This window comes from Lutjanus erythropterus, chromosome 2 (genome assembly GCF_056507025.1).
Source record: "Lutjanus erythropterus isolate fLutEry1 chromosome 2, fLutEry1.hap2, whole genome shotgun sequence".
Lineage (NCBI taxonomy): Eukaryota > Metazoa > Chordata > Actinopteri > Lutjaniformes > Lutjanidae > Lutjanus > Lutjanus erythropterus.
In genome coordinates this window covers 21,521,773-21,546,908 of record NC_139318.1, presented here as the reverse complement: position 1 = coordinate 21,546,908, position 25,136 = coordinate 21,521,773, and the positions used below count along the sequence as shown (strand labels likewise).

The window sequence follows — 25,136 nt, the reverse complement described above, 5'->3', positions numbered from 1 at the left end:
CACTCCTATGTCCCAATGACACACTGCATTAGCTAATTAAAGTTTATCATGTTGAAAGGTTAATTGATTATTAGAAAGCCCTTCTGTAATTATGCTAGCACAGCTGAAAACTGTGGTGCTGATTAAAATGGGCCTTCTAGTTGAGTATCTGGAGCACCAGCATTTGTGGGTTCCATTATTATTTTAAAATGGCCAGAAAAATCACCTCTCTTCTGAAACTCATTAGTCTTGTTCTGCGAAATAATTTTATTCTATGTGAGAAATTGCCAGGAAACTGAAGATCTCATACAACCGTGTGTACTAGTCCCTTCACAGAACAGCGCAAACTGGCTCTAACCAGAATAGAAAGAGACGTAGGAGGCCCCCCGGTGTACAACTGAGCAAGTAGACAAGCACATCAGAGTCTGATGTAGACGAGTGGCAGCTTCATTAAATGGTACTCACAAAACACTGGTCTCAACGTCAACAGTGGAGAGGTGACTCCACGATGCTGGCCTTCTAATCAGAGTAGCAAAGAAAGAGAAAAGGTTTAGGATTAAGATGTGCAAAAAACAGAGTACAGGGGAAAACTGTTATGGGCAGACTGATTTAAGTTAGAGGTATTTGGATCAACAAGAACATTTAAGAGATGCAGAGCACATGAAATGACAAGATGCTGGAGGAGTGCTGAATGCTGTCTTTCAATCACAGTGGAGGAACTCTGATTATCTGGGATACTGTGATGCAGGTGGAGTTGCAGTTTTGTACAAAGTAAAAGGCATCTTGATAAGGGAAAAGCTACACACCTGTGTTTGATTAAAGCCAGTCTCCTCCTAAAACAGCACAATGACCAAAAGCCACAAACTATGCAAGTCTTATTTAGGGAAAAGGCAGTCAGTTGGTATTCTGTTTGTAACTGCGTGGCCACTGCAGCCACAGTTGTTGCTGTGGGAGCGTCCTGACTGTATGGTACGCAAGAAATGCCCATATAGCCAATCCAAACTGTGGGAGGTGCTTCAGGAGGCACGGGGTGATTTTTCTTCAGATTATCTCAACAAACAATGCCAAAGGTCTGTGAGTCTCTAATTTCTGCAAATGTAGACTTCTTTGATGAAAGCAAAGTTTGAAAGACAAAATTATTGTTTCAATATAAATTAATTTTTCCATACGTGTTTATATGTCACAACTATATTCTCTATTTATTTTGCACCTCATTTATGAACAAAACTGTGTTTTCATGGAAAAAAAAAATTCTGGGTGACCCCCAAACTTCTGAATGCTATAAAGGCACAATAATTGTATTGCAAATTAATATTATTTTAGAAAGCATGACCCCATTCATGAATAATGCCCTTTTTAACATGACTTCTGGTATAAATCACCAAATACAGGTACACATAATTTTGTTGTTTGGACAGACGAAGATATAAATAATGATGTTTAAGAATTTTAATAATGACAAACCTCTATTACCTATAATGTCATTGTTAAATCTTTAATCTTATGTGGTTGCTTTATTAAGATTTCTGCAACTTTTATTATGCATTATTATTTATGTATTTGGTTATATGCACATATTTACAGTTACATATATTCCACTTATTCACAACTTTATGATGCGTGTCTCTATGTCTCTCTCTATTAAATTATGCTTCAGAGATATGGGGCTTAAAAGAATGTTAAATAACAGACTCCATACAGAACAGGGTGTTTTTAGGTGTTCATGAGTTTGCTCATATTTTGTCTGTTCAGGATCATCTGGGTTGGATTCCTGGTTCAGTAAACTGAGACTGTGAAATGGTAAGGCTGTGGAATCATTTGCTTAATATGTCAGAAACAGGATCAGTAAGAAGGTTTTTCTCTGGAGTAAATTGCACAATTCTCCATGAACAAGAGATTCTTGATAGTTTTAAGGAAGCTGAATTACAATATACACCGATCAGGCATAACATTATGACCACCTGCCTAATATTGTGTTGGTCCCCCTTTTGCTGCCAAAAGATGTTAGCAGCAGATCCTTTAAGTCCTGTAAGTTGTGAGGTGGGGCCTCCATGGATCAGACTTGTTTGTCCAGCAGATCCCACAGATGCTCGATTGGATTGAGATCTGGGGAATTTGGAGGCCAAGTCAACACCTCAAACTCATTGTTGTACTCTTCAAATCATTCCTGAACCATTTTTGTTTTGTGGTACAGTTCATTAACCTGCTGAAAGAGACGACAGCCATCAGGGAATACCGTTTTCATGAAAGGGTGTACATAGTCTGCAACAATGTTTAGGTAGGTGGTACGTATCAAAGTAACATCCACATGGATGGCAGGACCCAAGGTTTCCCAGCAGAACATTGACCAAAGCATCACACTGACTCTGCCAGCTTGCCTTGTTCCCATAGTGCATCCTGGTGTCATGTGTTCCCCAGGTAAGCAATGCACATGCACCTGGCCATCCACATGATGTAAAAGAAAACATGATTCATCAGACCTGGCCACCTTCTTCCATTGCTCCGTGGCCCAGTTCTGATGCCCATTGTTGGTGCTTTCAGTGGTGCACAGGGGTTAGCATGGACACCCTGACTGGTCTGCGGCTCTGCAACCCCATTCACAACAAACCGTGATGCACTGTGTATTCTGACACCTTTCTATCAGAACCAGCGTTAACTTCTTCAGCAATCTGAGCAATAGTAGCTCGTCTGGCGGATCGGACCACACGGGCCAGCCTTCACTCCCCACATACATTAATGAGCCTTGGCCGCCCTGTCGCCAGTTCCTTTTGATAGATACTGACCACTGCAGACCGGGAACACCCCACAAGAGCTGCAGTTTTGGAGATGCTCTGACCCAGTCGTCCAGCCATCACTCGCTCAAATCCTTACGCTTGCCCATTTTTCCTGCTTCTAACACATCAACTTTGAGGACAAAATGTTCACTTGCTGCCTAATATATCCCACCCACTAACAGGTGCCACGATGAAGAGATAATCAGTGTTATTCACTTCACCTGTCAGTGGTCATAATGTTATGCCTGATCGGTGTATTTATAGTAATAATTTATCATGTAGCATGAACACAATAAGAGGAAAGTTAGTTGCTAGATTTGAGGCAAAATGCTTAAATGGTGTTTTGTTAAAACCACAATTATGAACATATGTTCAAATCAAGCACAATTATGGCCCTGAATATTATGTTAGAGCAAACTTATCAAGGAGTCAAAAGTGTTAAATTGCACAGCTGGGAGCAAAAGTCCTTCCTCTGAACCTTGAAGCTGGCAGATTTAAAACCATCCAGGAGGACAACAGGCTGTTTGAATTGTGTGAACTGGCAGAAGTGGAGAACGAATCACATTTTCTTCTGTATTGTCACTTTTATGATGAGTTAAGAATATTGATATTCAATGATCTGTCTGTTCAAAATCCACCCAGAAATGTTCTGGTGCAATGTTGATGACAGAATGGAATGATTGTTTAATTTTTAGTAGTTATAACTTGACTACTTTTATTTGTAAAGCTTGGAAAAAACGTCAGGATGGTTTTATCTGTTTAGTATAACTTGTAATTTATGTTGCTCTGGTGTCTGGTCTGTTTATATAAATAATCCTGTCTTTGGCACATTGTGCATGCCAAAATAATAAAAATTATTCAATTATTATTATTATTATTGGTAGTAGCAGTAGTATTGTTATCATTATTGTTGATGTTGTTGTGTTACAGTTGTTACATCACATTTTCTTAGGTTATAAATTCCTCCTACATCACATGCCTCAGATGAGTGAAGTTAATCACAAATCCTGCTGTTTACTGACTTCAGAGCTGATTTTGTCGTTGTCGTTGCTCTCAGGACTCTCAAGCACCTGTTTGATTTCATTGTTGTTGCTCTGAATCGACGTGAAACGCCCAAACTGTGAGGTCCAGGAGGTTTTACTGTGCTGCTGCTGCTGCTGCTGCTGCTGCAGAGACTCCCAACAAGGCGGACTTCAGGCTGCTTTACATAAACAGGACGCCACAGATGACAAGTAAAAACCCAGCTCACACACACTGAGACGCGAACACACACGGCCGTGGGAGCGCCATGTCTTCTCCCAGCACCTCCAACCCCCTGAGCACGCTGGCACCCAAAAGGAAGACGAAGAAGAAACACTTTGTGCAGCAGAAAGTGGAGGTTTTCCGAGCCAGTGACCCCGTGCTGAGCGTCCTGATGTGGGGAGTCAATCACTCGGTAGGTATGTGTTGCTTAACCAGTCTCTTTCAATTGGTCTGTGTGTGTGTGTGTGTGTGTGTGTGCATCTGTGTGTGTGCATCTGTGTGAATGTGTTCATTAACTATTAACCCACTGATCATGCGCAGATTAACGACCTGAGCCAGGTGCCTGTACCTGTCATGCTGCTTCCAGACGACTTCAAAGCCAGCACCAAGATCAAAGTGAACAACCACCTCTTCAACAAGTAACCCAGCTCCTCTGAAACTCTCAACCTTCATCCTGCTTCCTGTCATTTGCACTGATTTCTGTGCCTCTTATGATTTATTTGCCTGCATGTGCTTATCACAAATTGCAGACCCCTTTACAGAACAACAATGCTTTTTCTTTCCCAACAATATGTTTAAAACGACCACAGCCACAGCTATTACCACGAACAATGAAGGCAGACCAGTCAAAGAGATGAAAGAAATAATCATTTAGCTTGTCAAGGTGATGCAGTGTGCAATATTTTCAATTCTATAGGTAAAAGAATCATACTATATATACCAGAGATGGAAATGCAGCATCATTTTCATACAGTGTCAATAAGTTTCAGACAAACTAAAAGAATTCTTTTCTTAGAAGATGTTTAGAAGAGGAAAATCAGTCAAGGAAAGTGTTTAACAGAGTATGTTTCAAAAATAACATGCTATAACCTCTGCTTCGAGGTTCACTTTCTATACAGAGTCTAGAAAACTTGAGTAGCTTTCAATAATCCTTTAATCCATTCAGGAATCCAGGTTGTGTAAAGACTTAGGTGAGAAGAACAATAAAATATGTTTGCTAAAGTTAAAGTGCTTTTTCCTCTGAGAAATTTTATTTAAATTTTATTTATTTATTTATTTTTTTGGTTGATGTAGAAAGACTATAGGAGAAGCTGTTGGAATTATACTATTGTCTACTTGTATTTTAAAAACTGGCAGACTTGCTGCCCTGACACACACATGAAATTCATGTTTTAGTTGCATTATAGAATATATGGATAGTGTTAAAGGGGCAGTTCACAAAAAAACAAAACAAAGAAAAACATATTTTCCCCTGGCCTGAAGTGCTCTTCATCCATCTAGATTGTTTTGGTGTGAGTTGTTTGGAGATATTTGCCACAGAGATGTCTGCCTTCTCTTGAATATAATGGAACAAGATGGCACTTGGCTTGTGGAGCTTGAAGCACCAAAAAATACATCTGAAAAACTCAGAAACTTTACAGAATACATGACCTGGCTGTTTCATGTCAGAACTACTTTCTGTCTACCATAGAAAGAAAATAGTCCCTACAAAGTCTGTTGATTATCTTGAGTAACTGGGTCATGATTTCTGGAAAGAGACATTGCTGTTGTATTTTTCAGATGCATTTTTCTCCAGTTCCATTATATTTTAGAGAATGCAGACATCTCTGCCGCTGATATCTCCAAAACTCCACAACTCACACCAGAACAATCTAGATGGATAAATAGCACTGCAGCTAAGAGGAAAAATATGTGTATTCTTGATTTTGGGGTGAACCTTCCCTTTATTAATATGAACATGATTTATAATAGGTTACCATCTCTGTGCAGATTTGATCCATTTTGAGAACATATCAGTATAGAAACAGCTGCACAAAATCAGCAAACATTTAATCATGTTATCCTTCTGATCACATGATGTGAATTTGTTATTTAAAAAATGTGCTGTATTTATGAAGATATAAGGAGATACGGGAAGTGGAAACAGAAACGTCTCATCACCATATCTTGTCAAACTTATTTGGGGTGGTGAACTTTTTTATATTTATTTAATGAAGCTCTGGTAGCTCTCAGCTGCTGATTAGATGCTGTGCGAAGACAGTAAATCAAGCTGCATTATTCATATTTTATGTATTAAAATGTCTTTGTTTAAGGATGCTGCTGTAGAGATTTCAGATGAGTTATGTGTTACAACTTCAACTCATTCAGTTCAAAGTTTTGCATCAGCTGCACTTTTTCAAGACCAAGTTCAGCAGAATCTTTCCTTCTGTTGCTGCTACCTGTGATAAATCTAAGTCGGGTGATGGGATCCTATCTTTTCTGCTCTTGCCCTAAGCTAAGTTTTTCATTTGTACAGCAACATATACAACAAACGGCTAATCCCCGATGGTCTATTTTTGATATTGAGTTGCTCCAGTTAGTCTTTGACTTTTCCCTCTGCATTAGAACAAGCCCTCATGTTTGGTGTGGTCACAGCACAAAGGGTCATTCAGAGAGAGCTGGAATCAGTTTCCCCTCCTTGCTATAAACAATGGCTAAATGGCGAGGTTTCTTGTCTAAAAATTCGGTACAGTCGTTTAAATGCCCACCCCAAGTTTCTTAAGATCTGGGGAGCTTCTATTGATCACATGTTGTACTTTACTATTTTGTACTGTACTATACTGTACTGTATTGTGCATTGATCTCTCAGTTTTTCCTCAACCTCATGTAGTCTTAGTAGCACAGACTCTTTTTCAGACCCTCAGTTCACTTGTGGACATTTCAGTCATCGTACAGACTGACCTGTATGTGTGCACCTTTTCAGTGAGCTGAGCTATTGTGGAAAAAATGTACATAAATAATCTGTATTTAAAAACGCTTTTGTTCCTCAGAGAGAACCTTCCAGGACAGTTCAAATTCAAAGAGTACTGTCCACAGGTGTTCAGAAACCTGCGAGAGCGCTTCGGCATTGAGGACCAGGATTATCAGGTATGAGTATAAACACCTTTGCGGCATCAACATGCAAAAAACATGGATAAAAGCTTATTGTACAAGATGTGGGAGGGAACAAAAAGCTTGAAAAACAGAGACACAGACTTAAAAACAGAATGCCCAGTGTTTTTAAGGGTTTTTTTCTTTGATATAAACTGATCTCTATGTTTTGATCTGCTCCCTTCTAAATTTGCATTTCTTTGTGTGATATTTGCATGTGGCAGGTGGCACACATTCATCATTCACTCTGCTCAGTGCACATTTGCTTAGCACACAATTACTGCATGTAAGGCTTAATGCGCATGCACTATAAAGGATGTGCTGATAAAAGTTTTATTCCTGCACATCTGTAAGAGTGTTGAAAGAAATGTCTTGAAACATTGCGTGCATCAGTGCAAAATACAGCATGATAACACTCCCACAGATATGTCTTATCTTTCTTTATATCTTGTCTGTTTTTCATTATAAATTGTGTTTCAGTGAGTGTTTTGAGACAAGATACCATTGTAATTGATGTCGAGGGGTTCACTGGGCGGGTGTACTGTGCAGCTCAGCTGTCTTCCTCTGTCTCACCAACAGGTGTCTCTAGCCCGCAGTCCTCCACTCAAAGACGAGGACGGGCCGTGCATGGGGCTGCTGCTGACATCATATGACCGTACTTTGGTAGTGAAAGAGATCTCCAGTGAGGAAGTGGAGGAAATGCACAACATCCTCTCTGAGTATCACCAGGTAGGATTAACACAAGCCGGGAGTCTTGGGTGTACGTAACCTTTCACAGTGAGCAAAGCGCAGTCTTAAGCCCCACTTTAGTGAGTCATTTTAGTGAGTCTAGATTGTGATTCAAACTCCAGCCAGTAAAAATCAGAGGATACGTTCCATTAGTCACTGTGTCTTTTGTGCGCTAGGAGAAAATGTGCTCTTTTTATGATAACCCTGGTTGCCATGGCAAAGGTTTTACAGCAGCATCAAAGCTGAAAGACGAGTGTTTGACTTTCAAATAGTTTTTCTTCTTCACGTAATGATACACATGCACGGCTCTTATTTTTTACATTTAAATGTATCTGTAAGATTCACTGTCACGACTGTTTCTGCAGAAATGTATGACGAGCAGGCTGATGGGAAAGATTCAAGGACAGGATGCACTCTCTAAAGACATTTAACATATTTGACTTTACATCTTGGCAAAAATAAACACAATACTGTAGTTTTGAATGGATTATTGTATTCTTTTTATCCTTTTGACCTTTATTCAGTGCAACCATTCAGACTTGTTACAGTAGAAAGAGCACTGATGTTACTAGTAAGATTAATGATGGATCAGTTCCATTCAATTGTCCTAGTTAGGGACACAAATTGTCTGCATTTTTCTTAACTGATAGTTGAAAACCCTCACAATTGATTAATTGATTAATCATTAATAATTAATAAGACACTAAACACTTTTTCTTATTCAGCAAATGGCTCTGCCAGACAAAACAATGTCAAATGAGGCACCATTACTGCCATTTCTAGATGATCAATTAATAATCAGTGAATACATTTTAATTGGTTAAATTGTTATCGGCAGTTCATTGATTAATGATTAATCATTAACATCCCTAGTCCCAGTAAGCCATGACAGTGTGACACTGAGTCTGCATGCATGAAAACCAGCAGCCTGTAGCACCAGCTGTGTTAGTTCAAACTTAAACAAACAGCCTATTTATAATGTAAATTATTTCTAAATTTTGACATATGGATTACTGAAATGAAATCTGTTTCACTGTGGAGATAAGCTACAGTTACAAATGCCCTAAGGTAGGTGTAAATCATAAAATGTCACAGAACTATACTCAACAATGTTAAAACATAATTTTTTCTGCCAAACGCCATCAGTTTTCCATTAACTGCAGCCATTTTACAACACAGTAATCCAGTAGACACCCAATTTACTGATATGATATTTCACTATCGACCTAGTTTACAACGATGCGCTGTGATGCCAAGTGGCTCATGCCAGCCATAAAGCTAATGCACCCGACTGATTGGCCATTTGCCTTAGTAGTGACTTCATGTCTAATTCCATTATGTCCAAGGTTATCATAGTGAAACCAGTTTAAGTAGCTGATTTGGTTACAAACTTAATCATTACCAGGCTTCTATTGTTGACTTCACATACTAACTTAAGAGAGAATTAGGCATCGCTGGTGCAACCCACTGAGGGTCGTGAAACTGAAGCAGCTAAATGAAGTTCCGCGATCAATAATTGTATTATTTATACCTATGCATTTGCTACTGTGATGTTAAAACTTCTTCTATGAAAAAGGTCTAGGGACAATTAAAAATGTTTGCAGACAAACTAGGGCTACATGAAACATCATAAAATCCCAGCTACCTGACCACACAAACCTCAATAATGCTAACACTGAACACCGCTTTGTCATTCTATTTTTTATGTTCAGCATCATTTAAGTTAATCACTTTGATTAAGTGTTTTAAAGAGATGAAAAGAGATTCATGAAGAATCATGTGAGAGAATCAGGATCTCAATTCTTAGTGAGAAATTATTCACATTTTAGCAAGAACTGTGCAGCCCTAAGATAAACCCTATCTCACTGAACCATTCTTGAAACAACAAAAAAAAAGAAAAAGTGCCACTTATTAGTTTTTCCAGAACTTTGAACTATGTCATCAGTGGGTGAAATTTGCTCAGACTTCCATATGGTAATGAAGTCTGTAAAATGCTGTTGAAAGTTCTGGAAAAACAAAGTAAGCAGACTTAAAAAGTTGCCCCGTGGAGATTCCTTGTAAACAAATAAAACAGTTGTATTCAGTGTCACTTAACAAAGCATGTTGTTCGTACCCTTGGGCTCTGACAAATACAATGAAAGATCTTTCTTCCACATGAAACACTTTAAAAAGATTACATCAAGTTTTGTTTGCATCCATGTCAATTTACTAGCAGCCTTCTTCTTCCCTGCTTGTACTGGTGCATTGTTGCATTACTGCCATCTGTAGCTCAGTGGACCAGTATGAAACCATTAGAATGACTGTGCAGGGCAACATCTGCATGGTTGCACATGTGGCCCACTTCCTCCAAACATTCCTCCATAGTGCTACTAGTGGTCAGAAGCCTTCAAGAACTGTTCTGTGGTAGTCTTTTAAAACTAAAATAAGCAGTCCACTGTTCAAGATATCAGTGGACTGAACAGGACTGTGCCACTGGGTTGATGTGTCTCCTTTATTTTCCCATCTGTTCTTTTTTAGCATATTGTCACCTGCCATGGCAACACACTGCTCCCTCAGTTCCTGGCCATGTACAGAGTGACCGTGGAGAGCGAGGACACCTACCTGTTAGTTATGAGGAACATGTTCAGCCACAGATTGCATGTACACAGGAAGTATGACCTCAAGGTAAATCCTGCAGAAGGTTTGCATTTAGTGATTAAAGTTTTGCATCACCTCAGTTTGGCCACCTTCTGTAATGTCACTGAAAACTGCAAATGCTGTGACTGGAAAACTTGAAAGACATATATAATATAATCACATCATATAATTCTACACATAAGGGCTTAAATGCTCACGGAATTAAGTTATGCCAAGTGTAAAACTGCAGACTGTTAGATTAATTGCCATTCATGTATCATGGCTTTCAGGGTCTCGAGGGGCCAGGATACTAGTTATAGCTTTGTGAAGTAATGTGTGAATATGATTTTTGCACTATTTTGGCTCAGAAATGATCTATCAGTGACTGTGGGTTTTTTTTCTTCCTTCAGGGGTCCCTGGTGTCTCGTGAAGCAAGTTTTAAAGAGAAGGTGAGAATCCTATTAAGGCACGACAGATGACAAAGTTGTACCACACTGTATTGTATCATATCGCATGGCATGGCATGGCGTCAGAGGCACGCATCACGGTTCACTTTGAAGAGCTTAAGCTTAAGCCAGCAAATATGGATACCAGAAAGAGAAACAAGTAATTTAATTTTTTTTAATAATTTTAATTTTCAATGTAATTTGACTCAGATTGATTGAAGAGCTGATTAATTTTGTTCTTTGAGCTTGTTACCTTGAATGATATGGACGACCTGGTCAGATATTTCTTAACAATAGAAAGACTGTTAAAAAAATGTCTGACACAGCTACGGTATTTGGCTTGTAAAAGGAAGCAATGTTTCTGTAAGCCAAAAAATAGGATCAGTATTCCTTTAACCACTAAAGTGGTGGGTAAAAGGGGTGCGTCTGTGATGTAGTACTGCACTCTCATAAAAATGTTTTATCTTACACTCCCTCAGACATTAGAAAACTCCTCCAGAGCCAAGGAAGACATTATACAAGTGTTCTCACTGGCTGGTGTTTCTCCTGAAGATTAAAACTGACTTTTAATTGTGTAAATTGGTGGAATCCCCCTTTAACAACAACCAGAACACTGCTTTTGATTCACATTAAAAAAAAAAAAAAGTAGAAGACTGTGGTAAGTGAAATAATTACAGCGAGATCTAATTAAATCTATAATTCTTTATTGTTTGCCTAACGAGGATGACTAACCAGCTTGAACTGGCTGCAGCTGTGCCAGCAGGCTGTCTGAAGGTGTGGACATACCGTACATCCATACTCCATCTCTAACAACAAACAACAGAATGTGTGAAATCACATCTCCTATATTGTATCTAATTGTTGCTGTTAATGTCTTAACTTTAGATTTTCAGAAATGTTTCACAGAAAAATCACTCAGCAGAGTTTAAATAACATCAGAAGGCCTCTGACCTCGATAAGAAGATGTATGTAGTTCAAATAGCGGCAGAGCTGTGCAAACCTTTGATCTTTCCAACTGTGTTGATTCAGAAAACATAATTTGGGGTAATATTATTTGACTTTTATGTCGCTGGAAATAGGATGGCTGATGGCGTTTTAATGAGAAAAATGCTAATGATATTGTGATTTCTAGACTATATGTAATTTCACGGTTGCTGACCTTCACGCTATATTTCCAGGTGAAGGAGCTTCCCACTTATAAAGACGTAGACTTCAGGAACAATATGCAAAAAGTTTATGTGAGCGACGAGGAGAAGGAGAAGATCATGGACAAGCTCAGCAGAGACATTGAGGTAAGAAAACAGCGTTGAAGAAGCACACAGCCGTTGTTTTCTCTGACACGATCTGTGCACGTGTGTCTTCTTGCTGCAGTTTCTGGTGCGTATGAGGATCATGGACTACAGCCTGCTGCTGGGCATCCATAATGTGGAGCGGGCTGAGAGGGAGGAGGAGGAGGAGGAGATGGAGTCGTCCTATGAAGAGGAAGAGGAGGATGAGAACGACCTGGCTCCTGCTCCGGGCTCCACCTCACCTGAGGGCATCAGTGGCTACATGAACTCTTTCAAACCCATGGGTCCTGGTGAATTCGACCCTTATGTGGATGTATACGCTGTTCAGAGCGCTGTAGGTGAGTCCTGACAGCTGAGACATCTCTGGTGAATTTAAGTAGGAGCCCTATGCTGTAAAACAGTGGTTCTCAACCTGGAGGTCGGGACGAGGAGGACTGCAAGATAATTTGTTGGGATAGTCAGATGGTTGTGAAGAATAAAAATGTTGTAGCAAACAGCATGGGATGAGAGCTAGGAAGCAAACACTAACAAAAAGGAAGCTCAGGCAAGCTGCAGAAACAATGCAGGAGTGCAAGACGAACACAATATCGTCACCTGGCAATAACAAGCGACGAGGAGTCCTACTACTTTGTAACTGTTAATTGTCTGTCGATGTAAAGTTAAGCCTTATTCTGAAAACCAAAGCTCATTGCTTCAAAAATACACTCTCTGTAGTTGGAGGTCAGCGACTGCCGTCAGACTCCATTAACATGTTGCTCAGTTTAACTGTTATAAACAGCTTCTCCTTATAAATGATTAATGACCTCTTACAAATCAGAAACAGACATTAACTCATTTTGCCACAATCAATTTGATCTCCAGTTAAGGTAAAAGTTTCAAAGGCCTCCATGGCTGTAGTGTTGCTGTCAGAGAAGTGAGGATTTTAACTTGCCATGTGTCTTTGATAACATATCATGTTTATTTTATGATTTATTACAGTAAACATATTACAGATTTATATTACGTATTTCTCCTTTAACAAACTACTCAGTCCAGCACAGTAGGAATGATGGGAAATCATCCGTATTTTAGACTGCGTGCTCAATTTTTACATTACATCACCTGCACTAGTGACATAATTTGCCTGAGTATAGATTTTATTTTATTTGTGAGACTCAAAATGTGCATGTGTATGAGTTCTGCTAGCTATCATATGCAATAGCTAGAATTTAGTGAAGACTTCTCAGAAAAAGTATTTCAGCTCAATACTCCACCAGGAGACTGGAAAGGAAATGGAGACTGTGTCTCCGGGTCACCTGAAAGTCTGACAGCAACACCATCAAGTGACAAACACAAGGCACCAGCGTTTCTAACAAAGGAAGTATCATCCTGACTTTCTATAACATTGATTTTTTTTGTGGTGGTCGCAAACCCCAACCTGATTATTCTGGGGGGTCGCAACTCAAAAAGGTTGAGAACCACTGCTGTAAAACACCTAAACCTCATCTCATGCTGGGTTACAGCAGATAAGATCAATATCACTCACCGCCTGCTGTGAATCACTCCCCCGGTAGGTGCACCCCAGAGGGAGGTGTATTTTATGGGTCTGATTGACGTGCTGACGCAGTACGACACCCTGAAGAAAGCTGCTCACGCTGCCAAGGCTGTCAAACACGGGGTGAGCGACCAGTTGTTCTTTAAAAGGCTGTATTTAGATCTCTGGCCTGCAAAGTTTAAAGGGTTGCTTTCATTTCCAGTTCAGATATATCTAATCAGCTGTGTCTGTGTGTTTTGCAGGCAGGAGCAGAGATTTCTACAGTTCACCCTGAGCAGTACGCTAAACGTTTCCGGGAGTTCATCACTAAGATCTTTGCTTAGATCAATGATTCAATCCAGGCTACTGTCATCATTTAATAGAAGAGGAGTGTCACTATACAATACTCACATAATCTCAAATCAACATCAAGAAGCACTGAAAATTTACTGTTAATATCTAAATTATTTATGTGTTTTTTAGCATTTACCCTCCATATCATTCTGTGCTGCAAGATAGATTTTATTCTGATGGAAGATTGGAATTAACAGATATTAGGAAAAAGTCTTCTTGGCGACTCAATTTTACACTCTTCACTCCCCATCCTACAATTACTTTTGTTAATTTTAGAGGGGAGATGAGATCATTAGGGGGAGACAGCAGGTCACCATTAAATGCCACATAGAAGTGGTGTGCATCATCTGAACGCTGGGAACCTGAACATTAATTTGAGATGCAGCTCAGCACCGTGTGTCAAGTGTTCTAGTCATGAATCTGTAATAAACACTGTGCAGAGGCACCTAATCACATTAGTGTACAAGGGCTTAGAACATTATGATTGTAGTGTATGACCGTCATTTCCATGCTCATTTATGTTGCCGAAGTGTGTTGGAACAGTTTTGGGTTGATACTAGGGCTGGGTATATTTTAAAAAATTATGATACCAGTACAAATACCAGCACATTTTGAGTGATACGATGCCAATAAAGTGCTTCATTCAATTGCCTTTCTTTCATTTTGGTGGCTTCTAGCTGTAGCTGCGGTGGTCGGTCAATCACACATTTAAATCGAAGAACACTTGTGATTGGCTGCAAGCAAAACCATACAAATCATCATTTTTTTCTAGATGTGGATACAAAAAGGACTGAATGCAGGTATCGTTTAACTGGACACGTTTCAATACTACTTGTCACTGGGTTATTTAAATCTCTACCTTAAAGGTATTGAGTACCAGTACCCAACCCCAATTTATAGCATTTATTTCACAGATTTGGTGCAGAATGTAGCCATTTTACCAACTGAGTGATTGAAAAATTGTCAAAAATCCCTGCAAAATGAAAACACCAAGACCCCGAGGAATAAATTGAAGAATGTCTAGTTTGGGATTATCCTAGAAGTCACAATACGTCATTTTATTCAGAGGTCGCGTTTCAAAAAAAATTGTCTCAGTACAACGAAATGGTTACCATGGGGACTAACATAATCACATATAAATACAACTGGACTCACTAAATCCACCAGAGTCTCCAGTTATACTTAATTTATGATATTCCTGTACTGTTTAGTTTATGCAGTATGCAGAAATGTTGAAACTAAACAGGCAAAAATAACACATTTATCCTATATGCAAAGAATGTTTTTTTTTTTTGTCCAGAACTGCATGGGATAACACAGAGGGGGCGTGTCTGTAAAGAGGAGACTCTTGTGTACCCAGGGACTCCTTTGGAAATCACCATACTAGTTTTTCACGTGCCAAAAACTGGAGCCTAATTTAGCCAACTTCAGTGATATGGTTGTACCAATGGATTCCTAGGTCTTCTAGTTTCATATGATGCCAATATCTTTACTCAAAACTGAGCCTGCTACAGCCTCTGGTCCTTGAGAGTTGAAGAGGTTCAGTTTTCTTTTGTTTTCACCAAAAACTTTGTCAACACTGCTTTGATTTTGAGTGGCAGCCAGAGAAACAGGACTGCTAAACAGAAATCACAAACACCTCTGACACAAATGTATTCTTTCTAGTGGCCATTGGAGGGTGAAGAGGATGAGAGAAAAAACATGTTTTCTCAACACATTCATTGTTGTTTTGTCTGACTTTCCATCAGCGCGTCTCCCTCACTGCTGCCTTGGAGAAAAGTTTATGTTTTGTTCTAATATATTAATTTGTGACTCTCTCTTTTCTCACCTGTGAACACAAGAACATGACAATACAGTCTCCTTGTCGGCACCGATGTGTCCTACATGAAATGATGCCAAATGCAGATGTTTAATAAACAGCTAAACATAAGAATCTGAGTAACTACCATCTATTAAAGGCTATTTCCACAAAGAGGAGACAAATACACCAGACCAGCACTTTCATTAGAGATTGCTTTGGTTCTGGAAAGACTTTCACCATGTTATTTTCCTTACCAGTAAAGAAATGCATATTTGCTATTATGTGTGAATATATGAGCAGCTGCAGATTTAAGTCTAATTTAATTTGCATTTTGAAAGCCAGAAAGTGAAAAGTCTTACTTGCACATTTACAGTAGCGCTGAAGGGCAACACCCGTCTGTTCTCAGTGTTCAGTGTTTATTATGCTACATTGCAGTGTAATGACGTGTTAGCTTCAGGGGATGCTACACACAAGCTTGCATCATCTGAAAGGCACCATAGCACACTAATTATTAAACCGTGAGTCGATCAAAGAGCTTTTATGTCAGATGCGGCTTTGATCCAGTCTCATGTTGTATATCACTTGTTTTGCCTTTGAACAATATTAACTATTTAGCATAATGTACCCACTTCAGTAAAGTATCAAAGGAATCAAAGAATAAAAGTTAACCTTGGTGTAACACTAACAAGTGAATGGAAGCACAATGTGATTCATGGCATCTGAGAGTGTGTTCTTCTAACATTTATTCTCAGTGGTAAAGCATTAATTTTTGTCCTTATTTAGTCCCTCTCCTCCGTCCCAGTCCTCCTGGCACACATTCCCGAATCTCTCATCTAAGATTATCATCAGGATTTCACTTTTAATAGCTGAGTGGACAAACAGGCATGAGGGACAAGATTAGGAGAAACAAAGCTTGTGAGACTAACTCTAAAATAAGCCCAAAACGTATTTTATTAGTTTATATCTTTTGGATTGTATGATATACTATCAGGAGATAAACTGACACAACACCTGTGCTTTGTATCATTTTTTTTAAACCATGCATATTATCATGAAGTTGAGTTAAACTAACTTTTATTAGGTAAGATATGTATCATATTCTGCCTTATATGCCTTATTAACAAAATGACCAAAATGCAGCCTCCTTGTTAAACACTCCATCTCCTAGTAGAGTGAGAGAGTGAAGGATTCGAGGGGCTGTTCAGCTGAGTATGTTAGTTTTGTCTGCCTGACTCATTGATCCTTTATCTGACTGAGCTTTGTCCAATTTAGAGTCTGTGGCCCCGACCATGGCTCTGAAATATCAGTAGCCTAACTGTGCTGCGTATTGATAAATCCATGGAACTGTCTGTGGTTCTGAAGTAGCAGATAAATTTGTAATTGTGACTTTTTTTCTCAGTATGATCATACAGTAGAGTCTATGTTGCTGATCAATACACCCCCAGACCAAGCCACGTCTGTCACACATTTGACTACAAATGTAGTTTCTACCATAGACGTCTGGTGTAACCTGGGAGTGGAGCAGGTCTGCGCTGTGCTGAGCTACTATACTTACATAAGTCAAGGTAGAATTTTCTCTTTAATCATCTGTACAGGCCACGATCCCCACAAATTAATCAAGAGGTGTCATTCAGTAATAGCTAATCTGTGAGAGTTAGTTTGTGTGATGCAACCCATTTTAATTTAGTTGTAACTCCAAGCTAAGTTTGAACTGATGAGCAGATGGTTCAAGTGGCTCCAGGCCTCATTTATAAAAATGATCTGAGATTTATACTTGAACTCAGTCTTATGATCATTCATAAAAGATACTGAGCATAAATGAACTTGCTTAAGCAGGATCTAAAAGCCCATTAAGAATTATTAAATTAAACTGAGTTTAGATCACAGTGATGGTAGAGGAGATTGAATCCAGACATTCAACCAACTATCACTTAAGTCAAGTCAGGACTTTGCTAAGACATAGGATTATTTCCACATCAAAGTGAAGTTTCGGAAATAGTTACTTTATTTTTATCTTAAGCATTACTCAAGATCAAAACTGATCATCAATCTGTTTAATAAATGAGGCCCCTGGTCTTCTGAATTTTGTAAAAAACAATTCACAACAAGGTTAATTTCTTATTATGATCACCCTTGTTCCTGCTGATGAGTATTTCCTCCATTTTCTGTGTATATTTTCTTTACATATGGTATTTTAGTGTTATAAATCAAATGCTATGCTTTGTAACATATTTTGCTCTCTGGGTAAAAGTAAATAGAAGCTTTCTTGTGTTTTTGGGTGACCTGTTGATTTATAATGTATGTGAATGTTGCCTCTACAGTATATGTGTTTGCCCAGAAAAATCACTTAACTACTGTGAATTCATGAAACTGACACCATCTTAGCTGTGATATTATGGTATAAAAATGAGTCCATGACTTCGACCTAGAAAGAAGTAGGTCAAAGCCAGTAGGGGCCTTTAACAAGAACTGGTTTGATCCAGAAGATGTCATGTTCAAATGCTGTTTGAGAGTTTAGGAATGGACCTGCCTCCACTTGTCCAGAAAACAGCTCTCAGCTCAGCTAAAAACATGAACCCTCTGAACACCAGCGTGTGATGCAAATATACTGCGTGATGTTATCGCCTCATAAAATGTTAATGTTAATTTTTGACACAGCTCTAAATTGAACACATAAAACTCAGCTCGCCTTTTGAAATAAGGTCTTCTATGAACCCGGGAACAGAAAAACACACACAAATCTGAACAGAACACCACTGGTTGGGCGGTAGCCTCAGTGTATTGATAATGAATGCTCTATGAGTCATTGCATGAGTAAAAAAATACAAATGGAGAGAGATGCTTACATCACAGACATGTACACTCAGCGGCGTCTTCAGATTAACACAAAAAATACATACAGTACTGCAGGAGGGTTGTTTTTTATGCCTTTTTTAAAATATTAAATTGGGCAACATTCCTCTATTTAATGGTCATTTTCAGCCACTTACAAATATAATCATAGTCATTCAAAGGCCCAGTTTTATAGATCATAACCTTTACCCAGTTTGAATCTATTAAACCATACTATTTAATTAGTCACAGCAGGAATAATATTAGTTAAGTGAAAAATAAAACGCCCTGACAGTCCACCAAAACTGTATCATCTAAAAAAACCCCACATGTTAGTGTTTGAAATAATGAGTTCAAACCATCGGTTTTTGTATACATTCAATCAAAATCAAGGCATTTCACTTACATCTTGTATCACACTCGCCTTGATAATGAGCTGCTGCTGGAGTCATAATGCACACATCATGTACAGTGTTCATGTCACGCACAGTGATACAAACAGAACATAGAAATCTCAGTCTTGGATGTCAAAGAGTTAATCAGGTGGTTATTAAAGGAAAACCAAACCAAGACGCTGCACAGGAAATCTCTGAACAGCTATGAGAAACCCTTTGAGTTTTATACACAGAACCAACTGTACAAATCATACAATAACAATCTGGAAAATGAAGCACTTTTTAAACTTTTAGAATTATAATATTTTATCAATGCATTTCTATACAGTTATTTTTGATTATCTTTAAAACAGACTCTCTTTTTCAGCCACTGTAAAGGTTTTTTTTTCTTCTTTCAACTTACACAACATTATTTATGCACTGAACGACCAGCTGTGTTGAACATAACACAGTACACGCACTCTGAACTTAAAACTGACATTCGCTGTCAATAAAGGTAAGAAAAAGGTGTTTTATAACCCCTGATTCCAAAAAAGGTTGGGAAAACATAAATAAAAACAGAATTGCACTGATTTGCAGATCCTTTTTGACGAGTTAAGGTTAAAACATATTAACTTTATTTTTTGTAAACCTGTTTTGAATTTGATGCCTGGAACACGTTACAAAAAAGTTTGTATTAGTTGGTAACAGGTGATAGTATCATCCTCAAAAGTCTCAGTCATTCACAAGCAAGGATGGTGCAAGGATCACCACTTGGTGACCAACTGCATGGGCAAATAGTCCAACAGTTTCTCAACACACAATTACAAGAATCTGAGAATCTGGAGAAATCTCTGTACATAAGGGGCAAGACAAAAAACCAACACCGAATGTCTCTGACAAGTATATTACGACATGGGCTCTGGAACACTTTGGGAAACTGTTGTCAGTAAACAGTTCGTCGCTGCATCTATAAATGCATTTAAGACTCTATCCTGCAAAGTGAAAGACATGTAACAACATCATCCAGGAACAACACTGACTTCTCTGGGGCCTGAGCTCATCTGAGATGGACCACTGCAAAGTGTTCTGTGGTCTGATGAGTCCACATTTCAAATTGAGTTTTGAAAATCATAAACGTCATGACCTCCGGACTAAAGAGGAAAAGGACTATCCAAATTATCAAAAGTGGAAAGTCCAAACCCAGCATCTATGATGATACAGTTGTGTGTTGTCACATCTGTGAAGGCCCCGTTAATGCTGAAAGGCACATACAGGTTTGGAGCAACATATGCTGCCATCCAGATGATGTCTTTTTCAGGGATGTTCCAGCACACTTCAGCAAAAAGAAGACACATTCTGCACGTGTTACAACAGTGTGGCTTCATAGTAAAAGAGTGCAGGTGCTCGACCGACCTGCCCGCAGTCCAGACCTGTCTCCCACTGAATATTTGTGGAGGGAATGAAAAAATACAACAGAGACCATGGACTGTTAAGCACCTGAAGACGGAAATCAAGTAACAAAGAGAAAGAATTTTGCTGTCAAAAAAAAAGGTGATGCATCACAGTGGAAACAAACTGCTGTCCATAAATTTTCGGAACTGTTCATAACTATCTGCATTTCACAACTTTCACAGTCTTTTGTTGCTCCTGTCACAACTTTTTAGAAAAGTGTTGCAGGCATTAAATTCACAGTGTCTATTTACAAAAAAACATTAAATTTATCAGATTGAACATTAAACATCTTGTCTTTGTACTGTATTCAGCTCAATATAGATTAAAAAAGTATTTCCAAATCATTGCAGTCTGTTTTTGTTTGCATCTTACAGGGCATCTCATCTTTTTTGGAATCAGTTGTTGGTTGGATTCTCAAGCAGATAGACGTCCATCTATGAAATCGTAAACTTATTGCAGTTCTTTACTTCTGGGCTCTAGATGCTCAGATAAGCTTGTTTGAGGCCAAAGGCAAATTCCCATTCTGAACTGAGTGGAGAGTAAAGTTGAATATTTACTGCATGATGAAATATGAATCATACCAGCTGGTATACAGTGCAATACATTCCTATTAAATCTGTAATCTCATATTCTTTCTTCTTACCATCTACATAGAAAGTGTAGTCAGGAAAATTTCTCTTTTGTTTTGGTTAAATCTTTCTAGCAGACTGAACGTGCCTGTGTGATCACTAGTGTGTGTTTTCATCCCTGACAAACACACACACCCTTTACAACCTCAGGGAGTGCAACATCTGGCAACATGTTCATCAGTCCTGCTGCTCCTGTGTGAGAGTACAGGACACTACGACAAAGCGACGGGCTCTCTCTCTCTCACACACACACACGCACACACACTTTACCACGCCAGATTTCGATTATGACACTGCCCTTCTAGACGTGCTGTAACTCAAGCTGGTGCTGCCGCTCTTGTGCGAGATCTTGAGTGTCGTGGCAACTGTCAGGCTCGGCGTCATGGCAACAGGGAAGCTGGATGTCGCAGCTGCTGCAAAACCGACCGTGGCAGCTGGTTCATTCGGGCACCCGTGCTGGAGCAAGATATCCACACACTCCTGGCTGCCAGCACTGCGAGCCAGAACCAGCGCCGTCTGCCCCTGAGCATCCCGGTACCGAACATCACAGCCGTACTGAAGGAGATTTAAAAAAAGAGAAGATTAAAAAATGATTAAATTATGTAATTACCCCATATTCAACATTTTAAAGTGATAGTTTTGTTTTTTTTTTCCTCATGTATATTTATAAGGTTTTGGGGTTTTTGTAAACACACAACATTGGCCTACACAATCAACATTAATAATAGTTAGAAAAATACATAAGAGCTCCTTAGAAACATAAAATCCAACATATAACAGCCAAAGTTCAGATTACAAAGGGGGCATTGTAATTACAATATCACAAGCAAAAAGGGGCCGTAGGGATTGGTCCACAGTCAGTCAAATACAATGTTTGCAAGTGTTGAAGCCACAGTGGAGTTGGAAAAGTGGAGGTATGGAGTCCATATTTTCATAAACTGTCCTTTAGATGAGTGGAGTAGGCATGTCGAGTATTCAAGAGGAAAATATTCCAAGATTATCTTATGCCAATTTGCTTTAGAAGGAGGTTTGTCATTTATCCATGATAAAAAGATGTTCTTTCTTGCAGCAAACGCAAGGATAGATGCACCAAATATTCTTCCCATGTCTTGTATAATATTCATCCAACATGTTTGAATTTTGGGACAGGACCACACGCATCTTACATTTTAGACACAAAGGTGAGACCTGAAGCTTCATTTTGTGTGTTTTGTTGGGAGAGATTTGCAGACGGTGCAAGATTTGAAATTGCAGCATCTTAGCACGGTTGCACACGGACATCTTCTTTGTATGATCCCATATCACATCCCATTCATCCTCGTCAATATTTACACCAAGTTCATTTTGCCATATCTTTGCAACATCCTGTGCATTCAGCACATCAATCTGGCTTAAGACATTGTAAAAAATGAGTTATAGATTTTTTGGTTGGGCCAAGTAGAAGTAACTGCTCTATTGATGATGTTGTGGCTTTGATACTGAAAGTAGTTTTTCTAGTTATGAAATCTCAAACTTGAAGGTATCAAAAGAAATTATGTCTAGGGAGATTGTATTTTGTTTTTGAGTTGTTCGGAAGACAGCAGGGAAGCGCCATCAAATAAATCACACATTTTCTAGCTTTGATTTTTTAAGAGGAGTTGTGTCAGGTACATACATGTAACCACTGTATTATCTACACTTTGAAAAAAAGTGAAAAAAAAAAAAAAAAAAATCAGAATTTCAAGTGCAACTGCCTTCACTAATTTTTTGAGCTTTTAGTCAAACTCAAACTTTCAAATAATAAATATATATAAATAATAAACAAAAAAAAGTTTTGCCAACCCATAAGCTTTTGTAAAAAATAATTTACTTGTCTTCTTTAGATGAACTTGAGTCTTTAGGTTTTAGGAGCCCCAAAATTTTACATTTCAAAAATTGTTCATAGCTCAGTGTGAACCTGATTTGTCATTATTTGGGTGCTTGAAAATTAAATGGATGCAATTGAAAATATTAAATTATTAACAATTATTCTCTTTCATTTTAATGAGTTTACATAACAATTTTTGAAATGCAGTTTTGTCTCTAAACCTAAAGATACAAGTTTTTCTACGAAGAAAAGTAAATTATCTCAACAAAATATTACAAGTTGGGAAAACTTTTTTTTAGTTTCTTTCAAAACTGAAAACATTGAGTCCAGTTCAACTCTCCACAAATTGAATGAAGATAGGTGCTTGAAAGTATGAGTTTTCTTAACTTTTTTGTACAGTGTACAGTAGATGGTCAGCATGAGCTCAGTTTGGGGAAACAGAGAGGAGTGCTGGTGTGAGAAGCCAAGACATGCACTGCTGCATACAGGGTCACCAACATAACATATTTTAGCCACCTAGAAAAAGGACTACTTAAAAAAAAATTGGCAACAGTTTCACTGTATGCTAGATTTAGAATATTCTCACTGCTTAAACTTGCTATCAGACATCCTTTTCTGATGGGAAACTGACAGTGTATGAGGCCAATATCACCAAGTCTGCGGCTTTGATCTGCTAATTTGTGTTACTGTGGGACTTTGGTGAATCTGAACTAACCTTTTGAAACACTGAAGTCACACAAGGGAGTGATACTTGGTTTATTTAACAGTGGTTTCCCATCAGAGCAGCCAGTCTGATGGCAATTTAAAGCAGTGAAAATATTCTAAATGTAGCACACACTTAAACTGATATTTACTTCTCCAAACTGCCACCTACTGAAGGTAATACACTGGATATGGATAAGTAGCTCAGACAATCCCACTTAAAAATATCCAAACTCTCCCTTTAGGGATGTTTTATCACATGTGGAATAAATTACAACTTCTGTCTGACAGGACTGTCTTAAATTATACCAACAAGGTGTGACTCAGTGAGCTTTAGTGCCTTTCACACATATAGATCACCCTTGAGTGGTTTGCTGAGTCATCTGTTTTAACGCTTTTTGTTTTTTGCTGAGACTCACTTAGAGGTTCTTGAAGGGTAACATTTATTATTTTGCCAGTTTTGCATAAATCAACACAATGGTTTGCTGTGATACAATATTTTACATCATTTCAAAGCCTGTTGATGCTGTAACTTCACTGTAACATCATCTCTATTCCTATGCGTCGCACTTCTTTGGTGATATGATTCAGACCATTAATGCAAAAGTTTCAGTGATTCCTATATCAGAGAAGGAGGTCAACATACCCAAACGAGAAGCTGCGTCATCACCACATCAGCCTGCTGACAGGCAGCATGCAGGGCAGAACCGGGCAATCGCAGAGCTAAGAGTGACCTGGAGGAGAGCGCCAAGCTGAGGGGGGCATTAATGTCCTCCTTAGTGCAGTGGGCCAAAAGGAGCAGCAGCTTGGGGAGATTGTGCTCCATCACTGCCAGAAGAAGACGGCCAGATAACGTGATGTCTGGGCCCTCGCCAGGAGTTGGAGGAGGCAACGGTGCCACAAACAGTTTTTGCTCATACTTGGCCCTGATCCAGGACTCCCGTTCCTCACTGAACAAGCAGAAGATGATGATATTCAGTGAAACACATTTACAGCGTCTTGTCTTGCTCCCGTTCAAGAATAACATTTTCTTTCTACTGAAACTCGTAAATTCAGGCAGCTAATTTTTAACTATGCAGCTCATACCTCCATGAAACACACTGAAGTAAAGCAGTGTCACATCCATAAACTTGGTTGCACCAACAAAAATTAATTTAAGATTATGACAAAATGAGGGTTTAAATGAGTAAATCCAGAAATTAAACAGAGCTCTGTTGCACAAAAAACTAATCCCTTAAATCCACATTTAATGATCTAAACCAAAATTAAATGTAATCAATATGGAGAGGCTTGCTAGCTAAAGCATTAACAAAACTTTACATTGGCTGCTAGCTAGCTAAAAAATGTCAACAAAATCTTACATTGTTTGTTAGCTACTTAAAAAGTTAACTTAAAAACAAAACATTACACTGTGTGATAGCTAACTATTGTTTCCTGGCTAGGTAAAAAAAAAATAATTAGCCTAGTTAGCCTACAAGTGAAGCTCTAATTTCTCCTCCTTTAAAAAAAGGACTTGTTGTCCAAAATTATTGGGGAATCTGACCAAATAATGGAATATTTTAAGATGGGCAACAGCAGAGCAAAGAAGAATTAAATTCTATCTATATGTATTGTAAAAACTAAACTGGGTTTTCAAGAGAGGTTT

General features: G+C 38.6%; 2 protein-coding genes across 3 annotated transcripts in view; one reads left to right on the top strand and one right to left on the bottom strand.

Moving 5' to 3' along the window:
• Positions 1-3,859: 3,859 nt before the first annotated feature.
• Positions 3,860-14,504, top strand: LOC146331522 (phosphatidylinositol 5-phosphate 4-kinase type-2 gamma-like). Of its 2 annotated transcripts, none has more exons than XM_084744705.1 (10): positions 3,860-4,188; positions 4,317-4,414; positions 6,806-6,902; positions 7,485-7,634; positions 10,152-10,298; positions 10,661-10,699; positions 11,875-11,988; positions 12,068-12,323; positions 13,539-13,642; positions 13,762-14,504. In XM_084744705.1, exons 1-10 carry the CDS (start codon positions 4,042-4,044, stop codon positions 13,840-13,842), a joined length of 1,233 nt encoding a protein of 410 aa, XP_084600831.1. In that variant the 5' UTR covers positions 3,860-4,041; the 3' UTR covers positions 13,843-14,504. The 2 variants fall into 2 exon arrangements, with proteins under 2 accessions (XP_084600831.1, XP_084600839.1); XM_084744713.1 differs by having other exon boundaries at positions 4,075-4,192.
• Positions 14,505-19,689: 5,185 nt separating this feature from the next.
• Positions 19,690-25,136, bottom strand: part of LOC146331521 (arf-GAP with GTPase, ANK repeat and PH domain-containing protein 1-like) — a 28,821-nt gene continuing 23,374 nt past the window's right edge. Inside the window, exons 19-20 of the mRNA XM_084732158.1 lie at positions 24,138-24,441; positions 19,690-21,498 (exon numbers count right to left, since the gene is read on the bottom strand). Of these exons, the coding sequence (XP_084588284.1) occupies positions 21,229-21,498; positions 24,138-24,441 (574 nt within the window). The 3' untranslated portion in view covers positions 19,690-21,228. The remainder of the gene's footprint in view (positions 21,499-24,137; positions 24,442-25,136) is intronic.